We start from the raw sequence: 26,801 nt of genomic DNA on the forward strand, positions 1-26,801 counted from the left end.
GGAACCACCGCGCACGCGCGGAATGGGGTCACGTGACTCGGCGGCCATGACATCTACCGGGGCAAACCTCGCGGGCCGCTGGGGGCGTGGTCGCCGCCGCCGCAGCCCCTCCGGGCGCGCTCCTTTCCCCGGGCCCTTCTCCTAAGCTGCTCCGCCCTCGTCTTTCCTCTGGGGCGGCGGCCTGGTCTCTCCTGGGAGAAGCGAGGAGGAGGCGCGGCCCTAGCGGCCCAGCCGCGCTGGCCGCTGGGGGAGCGGGGCGCGGCCTCAACCTAACGCGGGGCGGGGCCTCGGGGGCGGGGCCTCGGCGGGGCGGCCGCGGAGCCGCCAAGTTTGGCTGTGGCGGCAAATGGGCTTGGGCGGCTCCTCGGCGGGCGGCGGCGGCGGCCGGAGCGGTTCCTCCCGGCCCTGTTAATGTCGGGGCCCGGCCCGGGGAGGATGGCGCCCTGAGACCCCTGGCTCGCCGGCCGGGGCAGGGGCAGGGGCAGGGGCGGGAGGGGGCGTCCGGGCGGGGCACCGGCCATGTCGGAGGGGACCCGCACTCTGCTGCAGCGCTGGGGCGCCAGCTTCAGGAGGGGCGCCGACTTCGACTCCTGGGGCCAGCTGGTGGAGGCGATCGACGAGTATCAGATGTGAGTCTTAATGAAGACTTGGGGGACCCCCGATCTCCCCGTTCCCGTCGGTCTCTCCCATCCCCGTCTCCGCGGCCGAGGCTCCTCTGGGTGGGGCCCCCCGCGGGCACCGGGGCCGGATCGCATCGCCCGGACCCCCGGGCCGCTTTGCCCTGGACACCCCACGACCCGCGGGCTCTCTGGGGGCCTCCTCGCCCTGGTCCCTCCGCCTCCGCCGGGCCGGTCCCCATTCAACAGGTGGCCCTGGTCCCCCGGGGCGCCGGCCCCCATCGGGCTGCCTCCTTAGTTCCTTCCCCCCCCAGTCTCACGGGTCCCCCGCTTGCAGCTTCCTTTACTCCTCCTCCCCCCGCCCCTTGCAGGTTGCCGCCCCTCAGTTTCTCTGGGGTGGGGGGTGGCGGGTAGGGGAAAACTTGGGTGCTCTCCGCCCATGTTCCAGGCACGAGTGGCTGTGTGTGCAGGGTGCCATCCTCCCCCCACCCGCCACCCCCATGTGTAGGACTGGAGGGGACGAGCTGGGGGTGATGGGGAGGATGGGGGGGTGTACTCCCGGAAAGCAGCGAGGCCAGAGGTGCCCCACGATCCCAGACAAGGGCCCCCCTTCTCCACCCATCCTTCTGTGCAGAGCGCTGTTTTCCCAGGTCGCCTCGGTTCCGTTTCGGTTTCTGGGGCTGTTATTTGCTCAGCGGCAGTGTGGGTCCCACCCACCCACCCTCGCTCGGCTGCTTTGGGTGGAGTCCCCGCGCAGGATGTGAACAGAAGAGCGAGCAAAACTGGGAATTCACGGACCCGCGCACGGGAGCCGCCGCCGCCGCTCCCTCCCGGGCCCCTCCTCCCCTTCCTGTGTATAACGTATGGCCGCTGGGTGCGTGTGCATGTGTGTGTGCGTGTGTGTGTGTGTGTGTGTGTGTGTGTATGTGTACCGGGCTCTGATCAGCCCCAGCCCCCAAGTCCCATTTCTTTTCCCCTTCTAGTTTCCCCCCTCCCCCCAGAAAAAGTAAGAGTTGTTATTATTGTTATTATTATTATTACAGGCAAGGTGTTATTATTATTATTGAAACCTTGCTTAGCTGAAACGGGTTTGGCTCAGTAGATAGAGCGTCAGCCTGTGAACTGAAGGGTCCCAGGTTTGATTCCAGTCAAGGGCATGTATGTACCTTGGTTGCTGGCACATCCCCAGTGGGGGTGTGTGCTGGAGGCGGCTGACGGATAATTCTCTCTCGTCGATGTTTCTAACTCTATCCCTCTCTCTTCATCTCTGTAAAAAGTCAATAAGATAAATTAAAAAAAACAACAACAACAACAACACACAAAACAAACAAAAAGAACGCCTTGCTTAGATTCTTACACATTTCCCCTGGAAGTAACTGGCTGCTGAAATGCCACTGCAAACTGTTGCCATGAATGACTTCTTGGGTTGAAGCAAGTTATTGTTTGAGGCTGTAGGGAGTATGAAACCATGTGTATGTGTGTGTAAGATCTCTCTGCCCCTCTTCCCCCCCCCCCCCCCACACACACACACCTCAGTGTCTTCTGGGAAGAATATGCCATTGGTGCCTGGAGGATCTATTTACAGTAGTTATTTGTGTTTTGCTGTGGCCATTCCGTTGGATGTGTGGATGTTCTCCTTCCCCGTCTTACTGACTTTGAATCGCCTGTAGTTTCTCAAAAGGCTCAGAAAACAACCCAGCTCTGGGCCCTTTTGCCAAGCAGATCATCTGATTGGCACTTGCACTTGATAATCACTTGCTCTTGCCGCTACTCAGTGAGCATATTACTCTCCTTTTACAAAAAGAAGAGACAGAAGCTTGAGTTAAGCAGACTACCTAGGGTCTCAATACTATACCCCTGCCCTAGCTGGTTTGGCTCACTGGGTAGAGCATTGGTCTGGGGACTGAAGGGTCCCGGGTTCAATTCCGGTCAGGGGCATGTACCTTGGTTGTGGGCACATCCCCAGTGGGGGTTGTGCAGGAGGCAGCTGATGGATGCTTTTCTCTCATTGATGTTCCTAACTCTCTATCCCTCTCCCTTCTGCTCTGTGAAAAATCAATAAAATATATTTTAAAAAAGAAAGAGCGAAATTACTGCTGAAATCTGAGGTTTTTAAAAAAATTCCCAATCCTGTCTGCTCTGCCCCATAGTATTTAAGATACTTTATTTAAGACGTGTCGTGTATGTAATTTGGGAAATTAGAGTTTCTTCATTACCAAAGAACATGTCGCCAGTTAGGCAGTGCGCACCCATGTGCACTGTGTGTTGGCCAGAGTTGCAGACCAGAGGTATAAAGCTGCCTCTCACTGGGAAGTGGCGGGACTTTGCAGCTGTTGGCAGTGAGCAGCAGACCTCACAACGGGAGTGGACAGTACCATGCCCAATGGAAATTACAGAGGAAAGCAGAGTATGCAAGCTGTTTGCTAGCACTGAGCAATAGGCACATACAAATCTGCTACTGGACTTCCACACTAACTTTTTATTTTATTTTTCAATATTTTTTATTAATTTTTTTTTTTTTACAGAGAGGAAGGGAGAGGGATAGAGAGTTAGAAACATCAATCAGCTGCCTCCTGCAAGCCCCCTATTGGGGATGTGCCCGCAACCAGGGTACATGCCTTGAACTTCGGACCCTTCAGTCCTCAGACCGAGACACTCTATCCACTGAGCCACAGCGGTTAGGGCCACCCTAACTTTTTAACTTCGTCCTTCAGAGCGGCTCTCAGATTTTAAAAACTGCCAGCCTAACGATTGGCTTAACTTTTGTAGCTGTATAAAAATGAGGCTATGTATAAAATGAGGTCGAAATGTTCAAAGCAGTGCAATTTATAATATCGATAGCTAAGATCTGGAAACAGCCCAAGTGCCCATCAGTAGATGAGTGGATAAAAAAGCGTGGGACAAGGTCCCCCCATGAACACTAGGCAGCAGAAAAAAAAGAAGGCCCTCTTAGCCTCTGAGAGAGCATGGAGGGATCTGGAGAGCATCATGCTAAGTGACATAAGCCAGTCAGGCATAATGTTTTTGAGGTTCATCCATGTTGTGGCATGTATCACTACTTCATTCTTCTTTATGCCAAATAATATTCCATTGAATGGATACACTCCTTTTTGTCTACCCCGTTCATCAGTGGGTGGACATTTGGGGTATTTCCACTTTGGGGCTGTTATGCATAATGCTGATGGTGTAAGCATTCGTGTACAGGTGTTTTTGTGTGAGTATATGTTTCCAGTTTCTTTGGGAATATACCTACCCTGTTTTCCCCGAAAATAAGACAGTGTCTTAATTTTTTCTCCCAAAGTTGCGCTAGGTCTTATTTTCAGGGGATGTCTTATCTTTCCGTGCGCTAGGTCTTATTTTCGGAGGATGTCTTATTTTCGGGGAAACACGGCAGGATTTTGAAATTGCTGGGTTATATGGTAACTCTGCTTAACTTCAAAAAATTTTTTTAAAAATATATTTTATTGATTTTTTTACAGAGAGGAAGGGGGAGGGGTAGAGAGAAACATCGATGAGAGAGAATCATCGATCAACTGCCTCCTGCACACCCCCTACTGGGGATGTGCCCGCAACCAAGGTACATGCCCTTGACTGGAATCAAACCTGGGACCCTTCAATCTGCAGGCCGATGCTCTATTACTGAGCCAAACCAGTTTCAGCATGCTATTTGTAATTTTGATGATAAGTGGGCAGATAATTATTTTCATGGCAGATTGGTGGAGTTTTCTTTATTTTTTATGAAAAATGTTTTCAAAGGTAAAATTTGGTTGGGTATTGCCACTTTGGCACAGCTGTAAGATGGACTAATCTTACCAGCAAATGAACAATAGACTGATGAGGTGTCTCTGGTGGTACTGTTATTGGTGCTCACCGGAAGTTTTCAGCAACATCTGGACAACTGCTTATTGGCTTGTTCCATTAGAAATGTACGCGTGCTTAAGAAAGTTGGATTAGATGCCACTCGAGGTCCTTCCCAGTTCTAAGTCTTTTTTACTGTCTAAGGCTCAAATTTGTCCCAGTGAAATGCTCTGAAAATTTTATCTTATTTTCATTGTGATTGTAGAAAGAGTTATGATTATGATAAAGATAATGTAGGTTTATACTTTGAAACCAGAACATAGTATTATTGTACTTCACTGTCTGGTTATTAAAATATTAAAATTGTGCCCTGGCCAGTATGGCTTCATTGGTTGGGCAGCATCCCATGCACCAAAGGGTTGCTGGTTCGATTCCTAGTTAGGGCACATGCCCCTATTGTAGGCTCGAGCCCAAGTAGGGGGCATGTAGGACGTAGCCAATCGATGTTTCACTCTAACATAAATGTTTCTCTTTCTCCCCTACCCTTCCTCTTTCTCTCGAAAAATGAATAAATAAATAAATATTTTCAAAAATAAAAGATTGAAGTTGCTTCACGTTATTGCATTTGAGAAACTTTCCTTCAGTTCTACAGAATATATGTTTTTCTTCTTACAGATTAGCAAGACATCTACAAAAAGAGGCCCAAGCTCAACACAATAATTCTGAATTTACAGAAGAACAAAAGGTATCAGAGAATAATGGCCAGATATGTCAAATTCCAAATGAACAGGGTTCCTCATTTGATTCCATTAAGTAAAAACTAAACTGGTATTCAAAAAATGACAATGATTATGCTTTGCTGAACATGTGATCACATAGAGGTACCACGTGATTTGCCGTTCAGTGAATTTCTTACTTCATGAATTTCTTAGCCATTTAGGATTTGTTTATCTTTAGTGGAGATCATCCACACGTTGGTTGGGAGGGAAGTCCATAAATTGGAGTTTGATTATGAGTAATCATATCTTATTTTTAACTCTGAACTTTTTTTTTTTAATATATTTTATTGATTTTTTTACAGAGAGGAAGAGAGAGGGATAGAGAGTTAGAAACATCGATGAGAGAGAATCATCGATCAGCTGCCTCTTGCACACCCCCTACTGGGAATGTGCCCGCAACCAAGGTACATGCCTTTGACCGGAATCGAACCTGGGTCCTTTCAGTCCATAGGCCGACGCTCTATCCACTGAGCCAAACCGGTTTCGGCAACTCTGAACTTTCTTAACTTCTCTACCTCCTTTCAGAACAAAACAGACACCCCCAAAAAAAGTCACCACTGAAAAAAGTTAGTTCAATAGTTTGGCATAAGATTCTGTCTCAAAATAAATGCGTAAGATTGCAAAATGTTTCAACAGTGCTCTTTCTCCTTGAATTAAAATTTTATTTTATTTTATTTATTTATTTAATATATTTTATTGGTTTTGTACAGAGAGCAAGGGAGAGAGATAGAGAGTTAGAAACATCGATGAGAGAGAGTCATCAATCAGCTGCCTCCTGCACACCCCCTACTGGGGATGTGCCCCCAACCAAAGTACATGCCCTTGACCGGAATTGAACCCGGGACCCTTCAGTCCCCAAACCGACGCTCTATCCACTGAGCCAAACCGGTCTCGGCTCCTTGAATTAAAATTTTAATATGCCATTAAAATTTTAATTCCTTGTAGAGATGACGAAAAATAGGATGCTTTAAGAAGCTTTACTTTGAAGAGTGAGATGAAGTGGGAAGAAACAATTCCCATTTTTTCCTGGCTCATAGCATCTAACGTAAAATCAGATTTTAATCTCGTAGATAAAGAAAAGGACTTGTGCCAAAACCGGCGTGGCTCAATGGATAGAGCGTCAGCCTGCGGACCGAAAGGTCCCGGGTTCCATTCCGGTCAAGGGCATGTGCCTTGGTTGCGGGCACATCCCCAGTAGGGGGTGTGCAAGAGGCAGCTGATCGATGATTCTCTCTCATCGATGTTTCTAACTCTCTAACCCTCTCTCTTCCTCTCTGTAAAAAAATCAATAAAATATATTTTTTTAAAAAGACTTGTGTCAGTTTTTCCTTCTTCTCTTAAGAAAACACATTGTGAAAACTATGGTGACTTAATTTGCTCGAGTTCTTTTTTTGTGCAAAGAGTGGGGGTGGGAGTGATTTTTTTTTTTTTTTTTTTTTTTTTGTAGACATTTTAAGGAAGCTGAAACAAATTTATTTTGGTCCTTAGGCTTTGTATTCATTTAAGTGTTATTTATAGGAGTTTGGAAAGGAAAGAAACCCCTAAAGATTTTGATTAGCCATATTTCTTACACAAGATAGTGCATTTGCATTTTTTAAATATTTAAGATCTACATTATCTAATGTACTTTTTTGTGTGTTGAAAAAGAAAAAAAACATTGCTACAATTTAAAAGTGTACTGTTCTCTTTTTCTCAATAATTATTGATACCCACAATAGATATAGAACATTTAGGACTTGAGCCTTGGAAAATAATTACCATAAAAGAAATGATTGGTTTGCTTAAAGAAAGGAACTATATGCTTTATCACCTCTATAGCATTTGTGAAAACTATCTAGGAATTGATTAGGAAGTGATCAGCGGGTTTCACAGTATTGAGAATTAAATGACCGCCATATTTTATTTTTCATTTTTTAAAATTGATTTTGAGAGAGAGAGAAAGGGAGAGGGGGAGAGAGAGGAACATTGATGTGAGAGCAAAACACCAGTCTCCTGTCTCCTACGCACTCCCTACTGTGGATCAAGCCCAAAACCCAGGCATGTGCCCTGACCGGGAATTGAACTGACAACCTTTTGGTGCACATTCAAAGCCTTTTGCTTTCTAGCTCACAGTAAGCTTTCAAAATTATTTGATGAATAAATGCTTTATTATTAATTGTAGGTTATTGATATTTATTTTACGGTAAAAGAAAGCCTAATTTTTGAAAGCATAACTTATATACATCTCCACAATATTTATTTTAAGTCTAAAGGACTCTAAAACAGATCTGCTGATCCCTCAAAACTTGACTATTTGGTGATAAAATATTCCTGGGGATTTTCTAATCATAATATCCACAAAGACTTCCGGTGGAAAGGAAGAAATTTTGGGATTCTTATTTGATCCTCCCTCATGATTCGTTGACTTGGCTTTCTATTCCCAATAGTTTTGTCATAATAACAACTGGGTTTAGTAGCCAAAGAATAGCTGCCAGAAGCTTCCATCCCATTAAGTTCCCTGCTTTGGTGCAGTAGATTTTCTCATGAAAGTTCCTGGGCAGAATAGAACATCATGTCTCATGATGCTTAGAAAGTCTCTTTTTGTTTTGAGTCAGATTTGGTGGTAATGAGACTTCAAGCTCCAATGCTTGTATTATATTTTCTAGGCATCTTCTTTCTACTGCTTCCCCTTCGCTTCCTCCCTTCCCAGCCTCCCCCCCGGCTAGAGAGTAGATGACTAGCTGTTTAAGTCTAAAAAATTAAATCTGGATTGAGACTGTACTACTACTTCAATTACGTGTATTTTTAAAACCTATTTAAGTTGAATACATCTTAGCAAAATTAATGTAGCTCGTTAAGTGTCTAATTTGGATTCCGCCTTTTTCTTTAAAACTGCTCTTTTTGGAGTTGCCAATTCCTTAGCAACAATAAACTAAAATAGCCAATATTCTGAAAATGAGAACATTTACCATTGCATATCATATCAGATATGAGCAATGAATTTGAATGAAGTGCTGATAATTTAAATCTTTCTAAATTTAGACTTCACTTTCCCTCAATGCACATTAGTTAATAGTCAGTACTTACTCTGGCACAAATGTCTGGGCTTCTCAGTCATTTTTGTGTCCATTTGTTTCTTGGAAAGGTGAAACAATTACAGTAGCAAGCACTGGATTTTGACACCAATAAATCCTGCATGTTTTAAAAGTCATTGTTACATCTGAAAATGATAGTTTCACTCCTCTTTTAATACTGATGTTGGGTGTGGTCCCTTAAAATAGTTGTGAATAATGCTTATTGGTATTTTGCCATAGTTCAGTAGATTCCGGCCAAAAGCTGTTGCTTCTGCTTAATTTGAAGAATGTTTATTTTAAAATAGGTTATTAGTGGACTCATAGTTGTTAAACTGCATTTTACTTTAAAAGTTAAAAGTACCAAATCAAGTGGATTTTAAAGTAAAGAAGGAAAAGGAGTTAAGTAATATCTTTAAAGACTTGCTCATTGATATATCTCACATTAATACAGACAAAATCCTTGTTAAAAGAACATTTTTGAAAGAACAAAAAGTATGGCCAAATGGTATTAAAATAAATATTGCTTTTTAATATTTTGTATAGAAAAAATTTTATATCCAGGGAAACTTAACCTCTGTTTAATTTTCACATCTATAAAATGACTGTCTCTAACTGATAGAATTATAGGGTTAGGGTTAGGGTTATTTTTAGAAATTATACTGGCACATCCTTTATCAATAAAAATCAACTGGTGATTTTGACAACTACTGGTTAATAGTTACAATTTTTGGTATTTACAGCTTTTTCTTTTTCCTGCAGAAAACCATAGGCAAAATTGCAACATGCTTGGAATTACGAAGCGCAGCTTTACAGGTAAATAGGGTTTTGTCCCTCTTTCTGATATAAGGAAACCACCAACCATTAGGTCTGCAAAATTAAGGAAAAGAAATTATTATGAACTATTCTAATGAAACATTAGGCATGCCTGCTAAGAGCAGTATTGTCTCAGGAGGGTTTTATAGCAATAATAATTCCTGAGTTAAGCTCATATGAAAATATTTATATTCATTTTTTATAAACTAGAAATAAAAGATATAACTTTAATTTTTTTCCTGTTATTATTAGTCTAAATGTTTCCAAAATACAACAACAAACAAAAATCCTCTTCAGACTTGTCATTTTTCTACTTTGAAAGTCAGAAATAGATTCATTTATTTTGGCTACTTTTGGACTATTTAGTTCTTGCCACTTAAAAGACTGAAATCTTTATATTGAAAAGATGTAATATGCATATTTTGAATTCAGTCCACACAGTCCCAAGAAGAATTTAAACTGGAGGATCTGAAGAAGCTAGAACCAAGTAAGTTTTTCAGTGATACTTCTTTCAAAAATTATTCATTAGATATATTAAGATGATTAGGCATAGATGCTTATTTGATTTATTTCTGTTACTATTTTGTCCTGTGTGATATTTTTACGCTTTCATACTTCCTATAGTATTTATAATAACTTTTATTTGGTTTACCTTCATTTAGAATATGAAAAATTTGATTCTAGGTTTTTCCCCCCGTTGATCCCCTCCACCTGCACCCACCCTTACCAAGCCTTCACCACGCTGTTCCAGAACTTGCCATTGACCAGAGTTCTAAGTCGCCCCAAAGCATATGTTTCCTCCCCTGCGCTCTATATTATACCTGTACCAGTATCAGTCCTACATCTCATAGTTCTCCAGCTCAAGCTCCTGAGAGGTTATTGACACACATATTAGAAGATTGGACTAAAATCTGCTTTCATCTTCTACTGCTCGTGTTTTTGTTTGTTTTTATTTTTTTAAGATTAGGGGTAGGAGTGGAAAGGAAAGGTAGCATTATTGGGATTCATTGTCTTATATTTTTAATTTATATAGTTCTTTTCATATGGACTTCTCCCTCCTTGGTACTTACTAGCTTTTGAGATGACTTTACTTTGCTCTTGCCTCCGAAGGTGCATCAGCGTGCATATTGTATCTTAGCAGGATATGCTCTGTCATTTTGATTTGATTAAAGCTAGGCACTTGTGAGTTAATTACTGTATCAGAATCATTTTCTACAAGTTGGTATTTGATCTGTTTTAAGTTAGTGATTAGTCAACCTAGCCTCTGACTCTTCTAAGACTAAGAAAAGGAAAATTAATGAACGACTGTACCTTTCAATACGTGGACTTGGCTGCTTTATTTTGTTAACGTATTTTTTTCTTCAAGGTTTTTAAATCTCTTGATAATCTTGTCTGAAATATACTAAAACTAAGATCTTGAAAGCACTAGTCATTTAATTTTCTTACGTTAATCCTTAGTAATATCAACATATCACATTTCAAATCTCTGCCACTTCCCCTTTGCTTGTCCAACTCAGCTGTACAGTCCGTTCTATTCCTTGAACAAGTCCGACTCGTTCCTGCCTCAGAGCCTTTGTTGTTGTCTCGCCCGTTCTCTAATATTATACTTGGAAAGCCATTGTCCCTTGTGCTTAGAGACGGTTCTTCTCATTCCAGGTCACAGCTCACACTTCTAACAAGTTAGTTGTGAAAGGCCTACCTCGTCCACCTTCCCCTCCTCCACTCTTACCGTCTTCCTGTTTGTGGCCTGTCTCACGCTAAGCACAATCTTACATTAACTCGTTAACTTGTTGGCTCACCTATTGTCTGCTTGTCCTCCCTGTGGCCTAAGACCCGTATGTGAGAGCAAGAACCCTCTGTCTTGATCACTGCAGTATCTCGAACATTCTGGGACATTCTGGACATTCAGGGCACATTTGTTGAGAAGAAAGTGAGAGGAAGGATAAGGGTAAGAGCTGGAGGGAAAGAAAGAATAAGAATGAATGAGAATCTAGACACAGTCTCAGATTTCTCTCTCACTGAAGGACTGAGTAGGGGTGCTCTAAGAAGTCCGGTAAACACATCTCACTCCTGTGGAAGTCATATAATTGCAGTCCGCACTGGATTTCCTCCTTTGAGATGACAGCACACCATACCTATTTTAGCGTTAAGCTGCAGGACTCCAAAGTTAGGCTGAATAGGATGAATGTAAAATCCTGGGAACTTTTTTGATTTCTCAGTTAATGCCATTACTTCACTTTCGTATAACTGCAGGTAATGACTGGAGACCCATAAGGCTAGACATGAAGCACATACTTATAGCACCTCTCTAACATAGGCAGAAGAGTAGACCTCCGCTCTGTAAGTTTCCATGCCAGAACAGTCATGGAGCACAGCCATAGTCCAGGAGGTGGTGCCATAGGGTGTGGTTTCAAACTTCCCATGAGGATAAGTCTTTCTTTATGTTTGTGTGCATGTATGTTATGTATATGTATGTATGTATATAATAACCTTTATCATAAGTGATAATGTTTATATGTATGTGTATAAAACGTGTGTGTATACAGTAAACTTTATATATGAAAATTATAACTGGATTTACCAAATTTTACCAGTTTTATGTAGTTGAAGGGAAATCTAATCAGGACATAGAATAAGATATGTTCATGCACCTCTGATGTCAGTCTTTAAATGTCGTACTCCAGGAAGGAGGCATTGCTTGTCTGTTCCCATGTCTCACCTGGGAATTTATACATAGAACTATTTGGGGATTTGTTTTCCATGAGGGCTTTGAGGCTCTGGAACTCATCCTCTTCCTTAGAGAGCTGACAGAACTTTGAAATTATCAGTGGCTGAAGCATTCTACGGATATTTCCATTTGCTAAGAGCTGTAAGTCCATGGACAAATACATGATAAGATGGGCAATCTTCAAAAATGTTTACTATGCAGAGAAAATTGATTAAAAACAGTCATTTGTGGCAAAATTTTAAATTTGATTCGTAGAAGAATTTATGTTCCTTTCTCTTTTTATTCTAGTCCTAAAGAATATTCTTACCTATAATAAAGAGTTCCCATTTGACGTCCAGCCTGTCCCTTTAAGGTAGAGTAAATACCCACCGATATTTGTTTTCTTATTTTACAACTGTTTTTTTGTCAACATCGTTCATATCAGCATCTTACCTGGGAAGTGAGCAGCTGGCAGGCTTCCCTGGAATATGTGGTTTTGGAGCTCATTGTATGTCTGCCCTTTTGCATGTAGAAGAATTTTAGCACCCGGTGAAGAGGAGAATCTGGAATTTGAAGAAGATGAAGAGGAGGGCGGTGCTGGAGCGGGGTCTCCTGATTCCTTACCTGCTAGAGTTCCCGGTGGGTGTCTTTGTTATCAAATAGTCATGACATAATGCCAGGTCAGGGTGTGTGGAACTGACTTTGTCCTCGCCAGTGGGAGTAAGACATCTCCAGAGCCCGTGTCAGTCTGAAGCAAACATTGATGGCCAAGTTATTGGCAGTAGCTATTTTAGAAGTGTGGTCTCAAAGTACCTTACTGTGTCGGGGCTCCCAAGACTGCCCTCCAGCTTGGTAATTCGCTAGGAGGACTGAGCATATAGTTGTACTCACAGCTATAATGTACGGCAGAGAGAAAAATACAAGAACAGAACCAGCAAAGGGAAAAGATGGGCGAGCTTCCGGGAGTCCCCCCTATAGAGTCACGTAATTAATTCCCCAGCGATGAATGGGAGCAGCACACGGAGATGGCTTCTGTCGGGAAGCACAGTGGGGACTCAGTGCCCGAGCTGATATGGGGGCCAGTCCTATAGCCACCCTCTGCCGGGCACTAGCCGAAATCCCTTCTCCTAGCCCAGTGGTCGGCAAACTCATGAGTCCACAGAGCCAAATATCAACAGCACAACGATTGACATTTCTTTGGAGAGCCACAGTTTTTAAACTTCAACTTCTTCTAACGCCACTTCTTCATCATAGACTCGCCCAGGCCGTGGTATTTTGTGGAAGAGCCATACTCAAGGGGCCAAAGAGCCGCATGTGGCTCTCGAGCCGCAGTTTGCTGACCATGGGCCTAGAGGAAAGCAAGTACTCAGCAGAGACCGCATTGTTTGCCCAGACGGCTGAGGACAGTGGCTGTTCTTATCAGGGGACTTGGGAACCAAGTCCAAGTTCACAGACACATGCCCATGGCTGACCTTGCAAGCAGGCCTTTCCCAGAGTGACTGTCTCGGTCCTGCTCTGTTAACTCTCCTGTGCACTGTCATGTGCTTGTTTAATTAATTACATTGTGGTTATTAAACCTGAATCCGGAGGTGGGGGCGTGGGTAGAAAGCAAATAACGTAAAATATTTACTCTGACATTTCCAGTGCAGCTCGTTTTTATTACCGTCTCTCTGTTACCAGGTACTTTATTACCAAGGTTGCCGTCAGAACCAGGAATGACGTTACTAACGATCAGGATTGAGAAGATCGGGCTGAAAGATGCCGGCCAGTGCATTGATCCCTATATCACAGTCAGTGTGAAGGGTAAATAACTGTGTCTGCATGCTTTCATTCTGGCCAGTTTTATAAAATGGTCTTTCTCATTGGGATAAATGGGGGCGGGGGGACTCTCGTGTCTGTGACAGCTCATTTTTCATTCATTCTACAGGGAGGCGAGATCCCTGAGAAGAGGGCATCATTCCTTCTCTGCACATTTCTGAGAGATTTACTAAAAGCATTTTCCTATTATAACTTACACTCATGTTTGTCTTTCAGTTTTATTTATTTTTTCTTATATCTTTTATTCTTCAAATTCCATCAAGGGTGCTGCCTAGACATATGCTGTCTTCACAGCAAAGACATCTTTCAGGAAAAAGGTTTAAAAAATGTCCCCACCTCCCTTGAGTGTGTGGTCCCCTTTGCACAGCCGAGCTCTCCTGTCCCCTCGGGCCTCCTTGAGGCCCTCTCCTTCCTGTCCAGGGGAGCCTTTACAGGGAGAGCCGGGCCCAGGTGGGCGAGAGTGAGGGCGTCGATGAATCATCCGTGGAGAAGGGAAATAGGACATATCCGTAAACATCCACACCCAGAACTCAGTCCTGTGGGACGCTAAAAAGTGGTGTGTTTCTTGTCCTGATCTATGTTACCAAGGTTATTAAACATGGTTAGTCTTAGAATTTTTTTTTGTGTGTGTGTGTACTATCCGATGATTGATTCCTTGAAAACAGTTTTTTCTGTCTTTGGTTTCAGAGGGAAGCTACAGCAGTTGAGTTCTTTTGTTGCATCACCAAGCGTTTATACAGAACTTGACTGTAAAGCACCCAGTGGCCTCTTAAAAATAATTATTGAGTGATTGAGAAGGAAGTTATACTATTATTCAAAAATGACAACACAGTTCATCCAATCCACAGTTCATCTGCAGTTTGAGGCAAATCAATGAAACAGATATGGACTGAAAAGAAATGGAACTCTCCCCAATGACAGGAATAAATTCAGACCCATGTGGGTTCATTAGTACCAAATAAAAGAAAAAGGAATTTGGCCACCACGGAAAATTCTAACATGCAGAAACCACGATCCACAGCACTAGTGCTGTGCTACTTTATCTCCTGATGTGCAGTTACCAAGTTCATGGTCGACTGGAAAGCATTTGTACCCGACCTTGTTTTATAAGTCCTCAGCAGAGCTGCATGTCTCATTTGGGAAAATACACTGTGAAACACACAATGTCATGATAACGTGATAGGTATTACGTTTCCTTTGCATACACGCTGGACTGAAATATGTTTTTGTGTACATATCTTTGGGAACTGAGATAATTAAATGTGCTAAATCGTTTTTAGTCCCCTAAGATGGGCCTGTGGAGTAGAACACCGAGGAGTCATTAAGTGAGTCCCCGTTGCATTTGATTAAACTGGAAGATTCTCGGCTCCAGGAAATGAAAACCATACTCCATACACAGTGCACCATCTGGCTGTTGTAAATCAGGTTATGTTACAAGCAAAGGGGACCAGAATGTAGGTCACATGCATGCAAAAGCATTCACGTATGCAGAGGTTTCATTGGCAGGTTCCATGTCCGATTGGTCCACCCACTTGAATGTAACGGGGATTCTGATGGTGGTCAGTTCACAGGCCTTCCCGGCCCATGCACTTGATCCGGGTGGGAAGTAGGGGTGTTATTCACATCGCAAAGTTTTATTGCACTCAGGAATATGATGGCTTGTTCCCCGGGGGAAGACACGATGCTCTCTCCACCTCTGACCTATAGGATCACCTCTGAACTATAGGATCCTTAGATAGCCAGTCATATGGCAAGGCTTTCTCTGCTGGTCCCTGAGGTTCCCTTCCCTCCCTCTCCCACTCCCCCCCAGCTCCCTCCACATACCTCTGGACATCACAGGTCTTCCTCTGGTGGCCGCCCACACCATCTGGGAGCTCCGCTAATTGGGAGTCTGCTCTAGGAAACATAACGCCGGGGCTCCTCTGTGCATTTGAAGGCCGCTGAGCAGAAACTCTTCCTTTCCAGATCTGAACGGCATAGATTTAACTCCTGTGCAAGATACCCCTGTGGCTTCACGGAAAGAAGATACGTACGTTCACTTTAACGTGGACATTGAGCTCCAGAAGCACGTTGAAAAATTAACCAAAGGTGTGTAATCATCAGAGTTCTCATCGTGGTCATGTCAGCGGGCCTGGTGGATGTAGCAGCGTTGGAAAAAGGGAATGTCACGTAGTGTTTCTGGAATTGAATGAAATACTCGTTTATATTTAAATGTGGGAATCGGGAACGGTGTTCTCTAGTTGCATAATAAATAACATATAACAAAGCAGTCTTCCATAATAAAATCTCATCTTTAACAACAAATAGAATGAAAGCTTTCTCACCGAAGAGCTGTGGAAGCAGGGCTCCTGAAGATTAAGTCTCTGGTCGCTGAAAGAAACATTCTTTTCCAGCGGAATTTATTGGGCAGACAAGACTATCGTTTGCGTTAGTTGGCAGGAGGATGGGAAAAGACAAAAGCAAATTATTAAAAAGGTGAAGTTACATGCCAAAACCGGTTTGGCTCAGTGGATAGAGCGTCGGGTCTGCGGACTAAAGAGTCCCAGGTTCGATTCCGGTCAAGGGCATGTGCCTTGGTTGTGGGCACATTCCCAGTAGGGGGTGTGCAGGAGGCAGCTGATCTATTATATGTTTCTCTCTCATCGATGTTTCTAGCTCTCTATCCCTCTACCTTCCTCTCTGTGGAAAATCAATAAAATATATATTTTTTTAAAAACTAACAAATATGCTGTACTTCACGCTAACAAGCATGTCAGCTCATCTTCCTGGCCTATTCTCATTTCCCGGGGCGTTCCTCCTTCAGTCTGGCTCAGAAGTTTTGCTAGAGTTTGGAGTGACAGCCACAGGCATACCATCAGACCATGTAACAGAGGTTACCCTATAAAATTATGCCAGTTGTTTATATTCTTGTTCATATGCTCCTGGTAATCAAAGGAAATGCATTGACGAGAATGGTGCTGCCCGCCCATGGCTAATGCTTTTTTCCATCCGTAGGTGCAGCTATCTTCTTTGAATTCAAACACTACAAGCCTAAGAAAAGGTTTACCAGCACCAAGTGTTTCGCTTTCATGGAGATGGATGAGATTAAACCCGGGCCCATTGTAATAGAACTGTAAGTGATGCGCGTATGGAGTTAGTATGACGGAACGGTGGCTACTATTTCTTCTTAGTATGTGACCTTGGAATAGATGGATTATCAAAGTATGTTAAACAGTGGCTTTTCTGTTGTGGTTACAGATACAAGAAACCCACTGATTTTAAAAGAAAGAAATTGCAATTATTGACCAAGAAACCACTTTATCTCCATCTACATCAAACTTTGCACAAGGAGCGACCCTGACACGAATACCCTGGACCTTCTGTGAATTGTGCCACTCACTACCAGCTCTGTAGAATCTCTCCCTTCAGGAGGCCAGCAGGCAGGCCGCGCCGGGCCCGTGGGCCAGAGGGAGCCCGCTGCAAAGCTGTAGCACAGAACCCACGTCTAGCACATCACTGACATGTAAGACTCTTTTGGATACAGGCTTATTGTAGGTTTTGAAACCTGTTTTTACTTTTCTATTGATTGTGCAGTTCATATCCTCTTTTCTAATCGACCACTACTGCCCTGCTTCCTGGAAAAACACTGTTGTGGGTAGGGTGTGCTCATCTTCAGACTTACTACAGCAATAAGAATGTACTCGAGTTTACACGTCTGTCCCTTCCGCTCCACCACGCTCTCTGGGTGTTTGGAACGAACGTCAGACTTTGGGCCGATGTGGGTAGGATCGTACGAAACTGCTCTGGAGCGTTTGGACCAGGTAGTCTGTCCAAGAAGGAAACTACTAGGCTGCTCCGTGAGGTGGCCTGAGCTCACCTGATCTCATCCTTCTCCTGCTCGGAGTGTGCCTTGGCCGGATCAGTATCCTTACGGGAACGTTCCCAGGTTGTTGCTGTGATTTCTCCCGATGACAAGAGTGTTTCGGAAAGTGAGCATATGTTTTGTCATGTTGATTCGCTGTTCTTCCATATCACATTGTTTTTCTCTCTGATCATGATTCTAGGGTTAACGCGGAACCATCTCAGAATAATTGCCAATATTTAGATGGGTTAATAATGTCTTCTAGATCATGTAATCTACAAATAATTTGAGTCAGATGCTAAGGAGATAACTGCAGGAATGACTGCTATTTTTCTGACAACTGATTGTGAAACCTGGAAACCAGCATACCTCTTATAGCATTGAGTATGCGAAATTTGGAGATAACCTATTTTTTTTTTTTTTTTTTTTTTTTTTTACATAGGTAGATAGGATTGCCATTTATTTCCTGTTTAGATATATCACCATTCATCCATATGGAAATATGCAGGTCATGAGCTTGTTATAATTTGACTATTTACATTATTTTTGATTTAACGGGGCATAAATAAAACTTTCATAGTATACACGAGGCGCCTGTTTGATGCACAGAACATTAAATCGGGGTGGGCTTTCTGGGGGTTAGATGCAGAGCCCACATATTTCATACATAGCACTACTTGCAATGACCAGTGCTGGCAAGAGGGGACGGGGTGCAGTCCTGGGCCTGTTTTTAAACTAGTGTAATAACCTGTCATACTGGTCAGTATGTTTGCTTTTTAAAATAAGTAACCACCGTTAAGTTGTCCCTTGCATTTGAAGAGATCCAGTCTTTCCGTTGTCCGTTGGGTCAGCTCCGTTGACTGAGATGGATGTCAGAAACCTTAGGAGCCTGAAAGAATTCTCAGCCGGATTCAGTCCGCTCTCTCATCTTGTGATCACATTCGTTTCAAAATGGTTCCGTCCACAATTGCTGGAGGGGATGAGGAATTGCCTTAACTAACTTCGTTGTTCGCTCAGCTCTCAGACTGTGAGTTGTCAGCCCCCCCCCACCCCCCCAGACTGTAAGCTCCTCCAGGGGCAAGAACCACACTTTGTCCGCGTCATGTGAACTGAGGGGGGCAGGGCTCTGTACCCCGAGGGACTCAGGACCTTAACAAGACATAAAAAAATCCTCCCTCAAAACACCTACTATTAAAATGTAGCAAAACTGACATATTGTTCTTTCTCTTTTCTCATAGACCGTAAGACATGTATAGCAAAGTGGTAATTTATATGACGCATCTGCTACTGTTCACTAAGTGTGTTTTATATGAACTCCACCATGCCTTTCAACAGTATTAAAGAAGCTTCATTGAACACTGTGTGAGTAGCTTAGCTTTCATTCAGAAAGGAATGAAATTACAAAGCACGTGATTGTCTTGAAGCAGTAGACACAGAATACTCCACATCCCACAGTAAATTAATTAAATTTACTTTCAAATGAGAAAAAAAAAAAATCAGCCATTGAAGAGTAACCACAACTGTAGAAATGTTATGTGGCTACATAAAGGAGAGGATTTCAAAAACCACGCCCGGAAACAGGACAACTGGAGATGGCCAGTGTGACACCCTGAGGGGTGGTCCCCTGCCTTCTGGATATTGGCAGCTGCCTGGCTCCACTGCCACAGCGATGCCACCAGAGGGCTGAGAGGCAGCATCCTGTAGGGGCAAAGGTGCTCAGGTCGGGAATTCTCTAGTAGGGGTGTCGAACTCAATCAGAGAAGGGGCCAAAATCTAAAATCCAGCCTAAATCGCGGGCCGAATGGTTTACTGAACAGTCATAAACTGTCATTGTGATGGAAATGCAGCGGAGTGCAGTGATGACAGCGCGGTGCGGGCCACATTGCAAGGCCTGGCGGGACGGATTTGGCCCGCGGGCCTTGTGTTTGACACATGTGCTCTACAGCTTTAGGGGCACAAAAGGACTCCAGCTCTGATTGATTTAAAAATAGGTTTAATTGCCCTGGCCGGTTTGGCTCAGTGGATAGAGCGTCCGCCTGCAGACTGAAGGATCCCGGGTTCGATTCCAGTCAAGGGCACATGCCCAGGTTGTGGGCTTGATCCACAATAGGGGGCGTACAGAAGGCAGCTGATCGGTGATTCTCATCATTGATATTTCTCTCTCTCCTTTCCTCTCTGAAATCAATTTTAAAGAATAGGTTTAATTTACCTTCCTTACTTGATTATCTTCCTAGTTGGAATAATCTACACTTAAATGCTATTTAAAAATAGAAATTATATTAATTTCACCATTATTTTATGTCCTAAAAGAGATTGAAATATTCAAAAGTTATATTTGTGATTTGCTCTTATTTTACAATGGTTAAAAAAATAATTTTTGCTCTTGACTATGGAGTTCTTATCAAATTTGTTCTTCTCTTTTTTAAAAAAAAATATATTTTATTGATTTTTCACAGAGAGGAAGAAAGAGGGATAGAGAGTTAGAAACATCGATGAGAGAATCATCGATCAGCTGCCTCTTGCACACACCCCCAACTGGAGATGTGCCCGCCACCAAGGTACATGCCCTTGCCCGGAATCGAACCCGGGACCTTTCAGTCCACAGGCCAACGCTCTATCCACTGAGCCAAACCGGTCCCGGCAAATTTGTTCTACTCTTGATATTAAATGGGAGGACCTATTGATGGAATTCTTTTGCTGAAGTCATGTTACTTATGAATCTTGAAAGGGTTGCCTTCTTTCAAAGGTCCTTATCTTTCTTGAGTGGTAGATGTGTTAGTGGTTTCATATAAAGGAAGCTTTGGTTTCAGAGGCTTTTGCTTCTGTCATAGGGTGTGCTCAGTGGAGTAAATGCCATAACAATGACAGGCCCTGGTGCAGGTAATATTCTATCATAGACCTTCCGAGAATGGGAGAGTATAGTCAAAAAGTTAACTGGGATATCAGCTTGTTACCATTTTGATTGAATCTAAATTTACTTATTAAAACATACTATTAAGTTACTATAATTGAATGGTTTTAAAGAGTTAGTTCTTAAGAAACATTGTTTTAAAACCATGGGGTAGCCCTGGCTGGTGTAGCTCTGTTGGTTGGAGCATCACTGAAAAGTGGCAGGTTCGATTCCTGGTCGGGTTATGAATGAGAGGTAACCGATCTGTTTCTCACATCAATGTTTCTCTCTCTCTTTCTTTCTCACTCTTTCTCTCTCTTTCCTCTTCTCCCTTTCTCTAAAATTCCAATAAAAAATTAAAATTTAAAATAAAAAGTATTGTAAGAGTTCTTTTTGAGTATGGTGTAATCCCAAATTCTTACAGATATACTGATTTTTAAATACAAATGCCAACATTCAAATATTAACTGTGAAGTAGATAGAATCAGTCAACAAAAAGAACTGAGGTCAGCCCATGGTTGCTGACCTCGGGCATGTTACAAGCCTTAAATCTTAAGTCATTCTTTCTCATGGTATTCTACTCTTCTGATGGTTTTTGTATAGTCATTGAAAACCATAGGCAAGGTATGGGAGAAATAATAAACTTTAATTTTTTTTAAACAAAGGACATTTCCTTTTATGGTCATAAGACATTGCTTTCTTTTTTCTATTGTGCACCCTTTTAAAAAATAACCATTTCAGAGAAGAAGGGAGAGAGAGATAGAAACATCAATGATGAGAGAATCACCGATCAGCTGCCTCCCCCACCCCCTCCAACCCCCCCTGGAGATCGAGCCTTCAAAGTGGGCATGTGCCCTGCCCAGGAATTACACTTTGACTTCCTGGGTCACAGGTCAATGCTCAACCACAGGGCGCCGAGCTTCCATCTTCCCCAAGTGGCGCAAGTCTCGCGAGAAAACAGTCCAATGAATCCACAGACTCTTGGGAAACATTAATAACCAAATTTTAATGAACTTCCACTACAAAGAAATATCTTCAGCAAGAGGGGAGATACAGTTCAGTGATTTCTTAGTAAACATTTTGAGCGTAACAGTCCTTGCGACCAGATACTTTAAAAATTCAAGCTTATAAACACCGTTGCTCCGCGTACAACCGGTGTCCACTATAAAACAGGAGAATAGATGGAAACACGTGATCTTATAGCATTTCCACAGGAAATGTTCATAGTTTTCACGACGTTCTGAATCATTGAACAGTTACATAGGCTACGTGAACTAAAACACAGGTATTCTTTATTGCACATTTCAAGGTTGGGAGGAGGCTGTAGCTTAACGAGGTGATTCTTAATGGAAGGGGAGAAATGGTGTATTTTTCATTGTTTGGCTCAAAAATGCACACTGCCGGGGGCAGCTCGGGTCTAAAAACTAACTTTATTCCAACTTCTGGGTTTAAGACTGTCACGGAGAGGGCACAGTCCACTTCCTGTCGGGGCGGCGGGTCGGTCGGTCGGTCGGTCGGTCGGTCGGGGTTACGGGCTCTGTTTCAAGGCCGGGGAGGAGCCCTGGCTGCCGCTCGGAGGGGCGGGAGGGGGCTCCTCCCGGGGCCCCGGAGGCAGTGAGTCTCTGGCAGGAGGGGGAGGGTACCCCGGGGGGCCGTGGCCCGGGGGCGGGAGTCGGGGGCCAGGAGAGCCGCCGGGCCGGAAGGGAGGGTGTCCCGGGACAAATCCTCGAGGGTCGAAAGGCACATCCCGTTTTCCCGGCGGGACGCCCGGTGGGTACTCCCTGAAGCCTAGAGGCGGCCGGAAGCCGGGCCCTGGAGAGATACAAACGGCGTCACGTATGAACATACATGTAGACGATTCCGGGAATGTGGATCTTTCATGTCTCCCAACCCTGGAAGTCGGGGGGGGGGGGGTGGAGCCCCGCTTTCCACATCATCACCCTGAGGCTCGGCGGCTCTGAGTGACGGGCCTCGGGCCGGCCGGCCGGGAGGCAGCACAGGCAGGGTTTCAGCACAGCTCTGCCTCGCTGGTGCTTTTTCTGCGTCACCCGTCTGCCATCTTTGTCTTACAAGAGCTTGGCGTGTATTTGACAGATCATGAAAAAAAAAAAAATAGGGCTTCACGAGACGTCGAAATTTTGATAAAGGAAGTCCTGCCTACTACTGTATCAATTAAAAAGTCCTGGGGGCTCAGCACGGACCTAACTAGCCATCAAAATCAAGGTGCTGGCCCCTCTGGGAAGGCCTTCCAGCTCCAGCAACACCAGTAGGTAGCTATTCCACTCCACCTTCTCTTTAAAACTTCCTGCCCGTTTATGCTCCGACCCTTTCACACACAGAGCCTATGCAGCTGGGTCCTGTAGGACACTCGGAGCTCTCGGGGTCCGGAGAGGAGGTTCTATCCATCACAGAGTCTGGCACGCAGCCCCAGATGTTCACTGAGCATCTGCAGCAGTAACATTTCTGGCTTTCTGTCAGCAGCCCCTTCCTGCTGTCTACAGAGGTCCCGTGCTGCCCACCCCAGCGGAGGGAAATCATGCAGCCTCCCCGCCCCCCCCCCCGCCCCCATGTGTCCTAAGAAACTTTAGCACAAGTTCAAAGGGACTTCGCAGAGCCTCCTCCGATAGCAACTGTTAGCATCTTAGCAAGGAGCTCACAGAAAGGTGACTGGCAAAGTCAATAATCATACCGAACGGCGGGGGAAACGGCCGAGGCCCGAAAGGCCTGCAGAGTTGAGGAGGTGGTCCATATCGGATGGGCGGAGGCAGAGGGCCGCCCATGGGGGGCCCGCCTGGGAAGGGGGGCCCTTCTGCAGCCATGTTCACCTGCGGAGCAGAAACGGGGCAAGTCTGAAACACCTGGGAATGCCAGGCAGAAGCACCAACACCAACACAAGCCGGGCCCCGAGGAAGCGGCCGTCAGGCACCTGCCAATGGGCAGAACCAGCGCCGAAGACCACCCTCCTCCCACTGGTCCCTGCTGGTCCCCGCTGGTCCCCGCTGGTCCCTGCTGGTCCCTGCTGGTCCCCACTGGTCCCTGCTGGTGGTGTGGGCAGGCAGGACACACAGCAGCACAGAGCTTGGCTGTGATCATGCTACGACCGGTATGTGCAGGTGGAAGGGGGGAAGTCACACCATGCTGCACACGGTGGTCTATTTCCAGGGCACCCCCTCTCCCCACATCCCTCCCTCCCTCCCTCCCCCACCACATCCGCTCACACTTCCATACTGAGAATGGAGAGAAGGAAGGGAACAAAAACCCACTCTCTACACGCGTCATCTTAGCTACCGTTCAGAGCACCTTCCATTGCCTCTCATCTCACTCTCAGATCTCTAAGTCTCTCCGTACGACCCTCTGGCTTTAAATATCCAAGACGCAGAGAGGCGCAGACACTGTGCTGGAGGCCACCCAGCACACAAGGCTACGGCAGGGGCCGGGATCAGGGCTGCTCTTCCCACCTCTGCCGCCCTCTAGCAAAACAGCCCTTTCTCCCTGAAGCCTTCCCCTTCAGAGGGGCCTTGGGTCTCACTCAGGCTGCCCCTGGGGAAAAGGCCTGTGCGGAGCGGTGTGTCCCAGGAGGCCAGCGTTTTCCAGAGAAGCCATGTTCCGTGGATAAGGTAGGCAGGCATGGCGCTAACCCTCGCCTTCGTTCACCAGTGACACCGTGTGCTGTGAGGTAAGGACCGATCCTTCCTCACGGGAAACTGGGCTGAAAATCCTAAAGAATTAAATCGCCTGTTTTTCTATTTCAACCTTGAGAAGCCCCTGTGAGGTGTGGCCGGGGGACTCCCAGCTAGAGCCGCTGCCCGACTGACAAGAGGATGCTCTCGTGGGGACCTCATTTAGGCTTTTGCCGGAACTGGCATGGCGATAGGGACAGGTTTTCGCCGGTCAGTGTCTCACATCCACCAAGCTGTGGCTTCAGGGCTATGCAGAGCAGGGTTTGCCTCCTATGCAGCTGGAGGTGGTCTTAGACTGTAGACCTTCCCGTGTATGCAGTAATGATGAGCTATGCGCCACACAGTAGGTCTCCTTTGCCCGAGATCGCTCAGCACGGAAGCACACGACGTAAATGTTTTAGTCGATTACGGCACTCCACACGGGTTAGCCACCGAACCAGAACAGAAACCCGTCGGCCAGTCAGATCCCAGCAACCGAGAGACACTGGCAAGTCCAAGGCCGGAGGAAGCGCGCACGGCCGTGCAAGTGCCCGCACGCAGGCAGGTTAGGCACCGGGCGTGCTGGCCAGGGCGGTGCTAGGCCTCCGGGTACTCACTGCTCCTGGATGCTCGGCCACAGGCGCGGCGCTGGGGGCTGCGGGGCCTTCGAAGTCCTGGGGGACCGTGTGCTTTTTAAAAGATAAACGAGACGGTACGGAGAGGGCCGTGCACACAGAGAGGGGCGGACGGCACGGAGAGGGCCGCAGACACGGCGCCGCGCGGCCTGGGCACGTACCTTGCCCTCCCCCGCCTTGGGCGGGGAAGCGCTCCTTGGGCTGCTGTTCATCACGGGAGCCGCGGCGGACCCGGGGTCTGTGGGAGCCAGAGGAGGAGATGAGTTAGGCCCACCGAGCTACGTGCTCTCTGAGGAAGAATAGGAACCCCTCTACCCACTGCCTCGGTGATTGTGTTGTTGTTTTCGTAATCCATTTTGATTGATTTCGCAGAGGGAGCGGGGGGGGGGGGGGGGGGGGGGAGAGAGAGAGAAACATCAATGATGGGAGAGAATCATTTGACCGGCTGCCTCCTGCACACCCCCTGTTGGAGATCGAGCACGTGCCCAGCCCAGGAATCGAACTGGGACCTCCTGGTTCATAGGCTGAGGCCCGACCACTGAGCCACACCGGCCGGCTGCCTCTGTGATTTGAGACTTTGAACACACCAGGTCCCTACCAGAGGCGGAGGGGCTCCCAGGTGCCTCAGAGCACTGGAGGGGAGGTGGAGGCCCATCCTCTGAACCTTGAGGAAGAAAGAACAGAGCCCTGGCGTGGATTTTCGGAAGGAATACACCGGTGGTGGGCGGGGCTCAACGCTGCCTGGAAAGGAACATTAAAAACAGGAGCCCCCATACCTTCAGGGGGGAACCACCATCTCTGCCCAGACTCAGAGAATTAAAGTGAGAGCTGCCTTAGGAAAAATGGCCACAAAACCTGCGGGGACCAAACTGGTTAGGACCGCATGCTGCAGGCTGGTCAGGGGTACAGGTCACTGTTCCCGTTTGCATGCAACGCCTTCCAGATCTTACCGAGTCTCGTGGACATATTTATGAAAGAACCAGACCTAGCATTTCATACTACAGTGAGAAGTGGCTGCAGAGGAAATTATATTGATATTTTTATAATATTTCAGAAGGGAACGCCATAGAAATTTAGTTTACAGGTAAAGGCTTACACCTCACAGTAAAACATAAAAATAGAAGCAAAACCAATGCTTATTATTTATGCTTTTACCTAGGTATAAATATACTTTACGTATTTATTTATATGTAAAATAAATGATATTAGCGATAATAAATGGATGGTTTCTGTGCCAAGGCGGATCTTGCAGTAGACCATTTGAAATAATAAGAAAAATGAAGACATTCTCCACGTTAGGCACAAATTCTAAAAAGTCTGCATTAGAATTCTCAAATAAGAGGGGAAAGTGCTCTCGGAACAGTTTACAGGCAACGGGGACACTCACCGAATTCACATCTGGGCACATCTCTTCGGCTGAGCGTGGCGGAGAGAGGCCTCGTGGGCGGGTCCCTCGGGGGCGGGGACACCTCCCCGCCACTCACGGGCGAGGGGCCGAAGGAGCCGTTCTGGCTCAGGGGGCCTGCGGGGGACAGTCCACCGTTACCGCTTCGGGCCACCTCCCTCTGCTTTTCACACACTGCGGGCGGATCACGAGAATTCGCGTGCTTTCTGTTCTACGGCTTGTGGCCAATCACAGGAATTCTTTGAAAAGATACTAGCGTGTAAGAACGTGTCGTAAGTAACTTCAAAATGCAACGTGTGTTTAAATTGTAAAGCGTGCCTTTAACTTTTTATGTAAGATGTTTTTTTGTTATCTGGCCACCGGGTAAAGCTAGCAATAGAACGGCTGGGCCGCTATGTGTTAAGTTCTTAGGATTCTTTCTTTTCTAAAAAAAAAATATATATATATATATATATATATATATATATATATATATATATATATATATATATACATACACACACACACACACACACATACATACATATATATATACATACATACATATATATATATTTCTTTCTTGATTTCAGAGAGGAAGGGACAGGGAGAGATGGAAACATCAATGATGAGACAGAATCATTAATCGGCTGCCTCCTGCACGCCCCCCATTGGGGATGAAGCCCACCACCCAGGCCTGTGCCCTTGGCCAGAATCGAACCTGGGACCCTTTAGTCCTCAGGCTGACGCTCTATCCACTGAGCCACACCGGCCAGGGCTTAGGATTGTCTCTAGGGCATCGTTACA

At 45.5% G+C, this 26,801-nt stretch overlaps 3 protein-coding genes across 9 annotated transcripts in view; 1 reads left to right on the forward strand and 2 right to left on the reverse strand.

Annotated features, from left to right (window-relative positions):
- BROX (BRO1 domain and CAAX motif containing) overlaps positions 1–11,744 on the reverse strand; it is a 28,097-nt gene extending 16,353 nt beyond the window's left edge. The window contains exon 1 of the mRNA XM_036453647.2: positions 11,740–11,744. The gene's annotated coding sequence lies outside the window, so the exon portion shown is untranslated. The remainder of the gene's footprint in view (positions 1–11,739) is intronic.
- AIDA (axin interactor, dorsalization associated) lies at positions 506–17,704 on the forward strand. 2 transcript variants are annotated; one of them, XM_036453653.2, is made up of 10 exons: positions 506–629; positions 5,091–5,160; positions 9,007–9,060; positions 9,493–9,547; positions 12,077–12,140; positions 12,300–12,406; positions 13,448–13,570; positions 15,551–15,673; positions 16,580–16,697; positions 16,823–17,704. In XM_036453653.2, the coding sequence occupies exons 1-10, from the start codon at positions 520–522 to the stop codon at positions 16,923–16,925; spliced, it is 927 nt and encodes a 308-aa protein (XP_036309546.1). In that variant the 5' UTR covers positions 506–519; the 3' UTR covers positions 16,926–17,704. The 2 variants fall into 2 exon arrangements, with proteins under 2 accessions (XP_036309546.1, XP_036309547.1); XM_036453654.2 differs by lacking the exon at positions 16,580–16,697.
- Positions 17,705–21,302: 3,598 nt separating this feature from the next.
- MIA3 (MIA SH3 domain ER export factor 3) overlaps positions 21,303–26,801 on the reverse strand; it is a 38,614-nt gene continuing 33,115 nt past the window's right edge. For 2 of the 6 annotated variants that reach the window (XM_036453635.2, XM_036453640.2), the window contains 6 exons: positions 25,998–26,132; positions 25,209–25,274; positions 24,772–24,848; positions 24,593–24,664; positions 23,006–23,141; positions 21,303–22,128 (listed from right to left, as the gene is read on the reverse strand). In XM_036453635.2, coding sequence (XP_036309528.1) covers positions 21,845–22,128; positions 23,006–23,141; positions 24,593–24,664; positions 24,772–24,848; positions 25,209–25,274; positions 25,998–26,132 — 770 coding nt within the window. In that variant the 3' untranslated portion in view covers positions 21,303–21,844. The remainder of the gene's footprint in view (positions 22,129–23,005; positions 23,142–24,592; positions 24,665–24,771; positions 24,849–25,208; positions 25,275–25,997; positions 26,133–26,801) is intronic. The other 4 variants (XM_036453637.2, XM_036453641.2, XM_036453636.2 and 1 more) reach the window with 3 other exon arrangements.

This window comes from Pipistrellus kuhlii, unplaced genomic scaffold, assembly GCF_014108245.1.
Source record: "Pipistrellus kuhlii isolate mPipKuh1 unplaced genomic scaffold, mPipKuh1.p scaffold_m20_p_25, whole genome shotgun sequence".
Taxonomy (NCBI): domain Eukaryota; kingdom Metazoa; phylum Chordata; class Mammalia; order Chiroptera; family Vespertilionidae; genus Pipistrellus; species Pipistrellus kuhlii.

Excerpts from the sequence above, each read along its gene's own strand:
- AIDA (XM_036453653.2), top strand. The coding sequence starts at position 520 with ATGTCGGAGGGGACCCGCACTCTGCTGCAGCGCTGGGGCGCCAGCTTC. Across the intron at positions 9,061-9,492 it reads TACGAAGCGCAGCTTTACAG|TCCACACAGTCCCAAGAAGA; the intron begins GTAAATAGGGTT and ends TTTTGAATTCAG. Across the intron at positions 9,548-12,076 it reads TCTGAAGAAGCTAGAACCAA|TCCTAAAGAATATTCTTACC; the intron begins GTAAGTTTTTCA and ends TTTTTATTCTAG.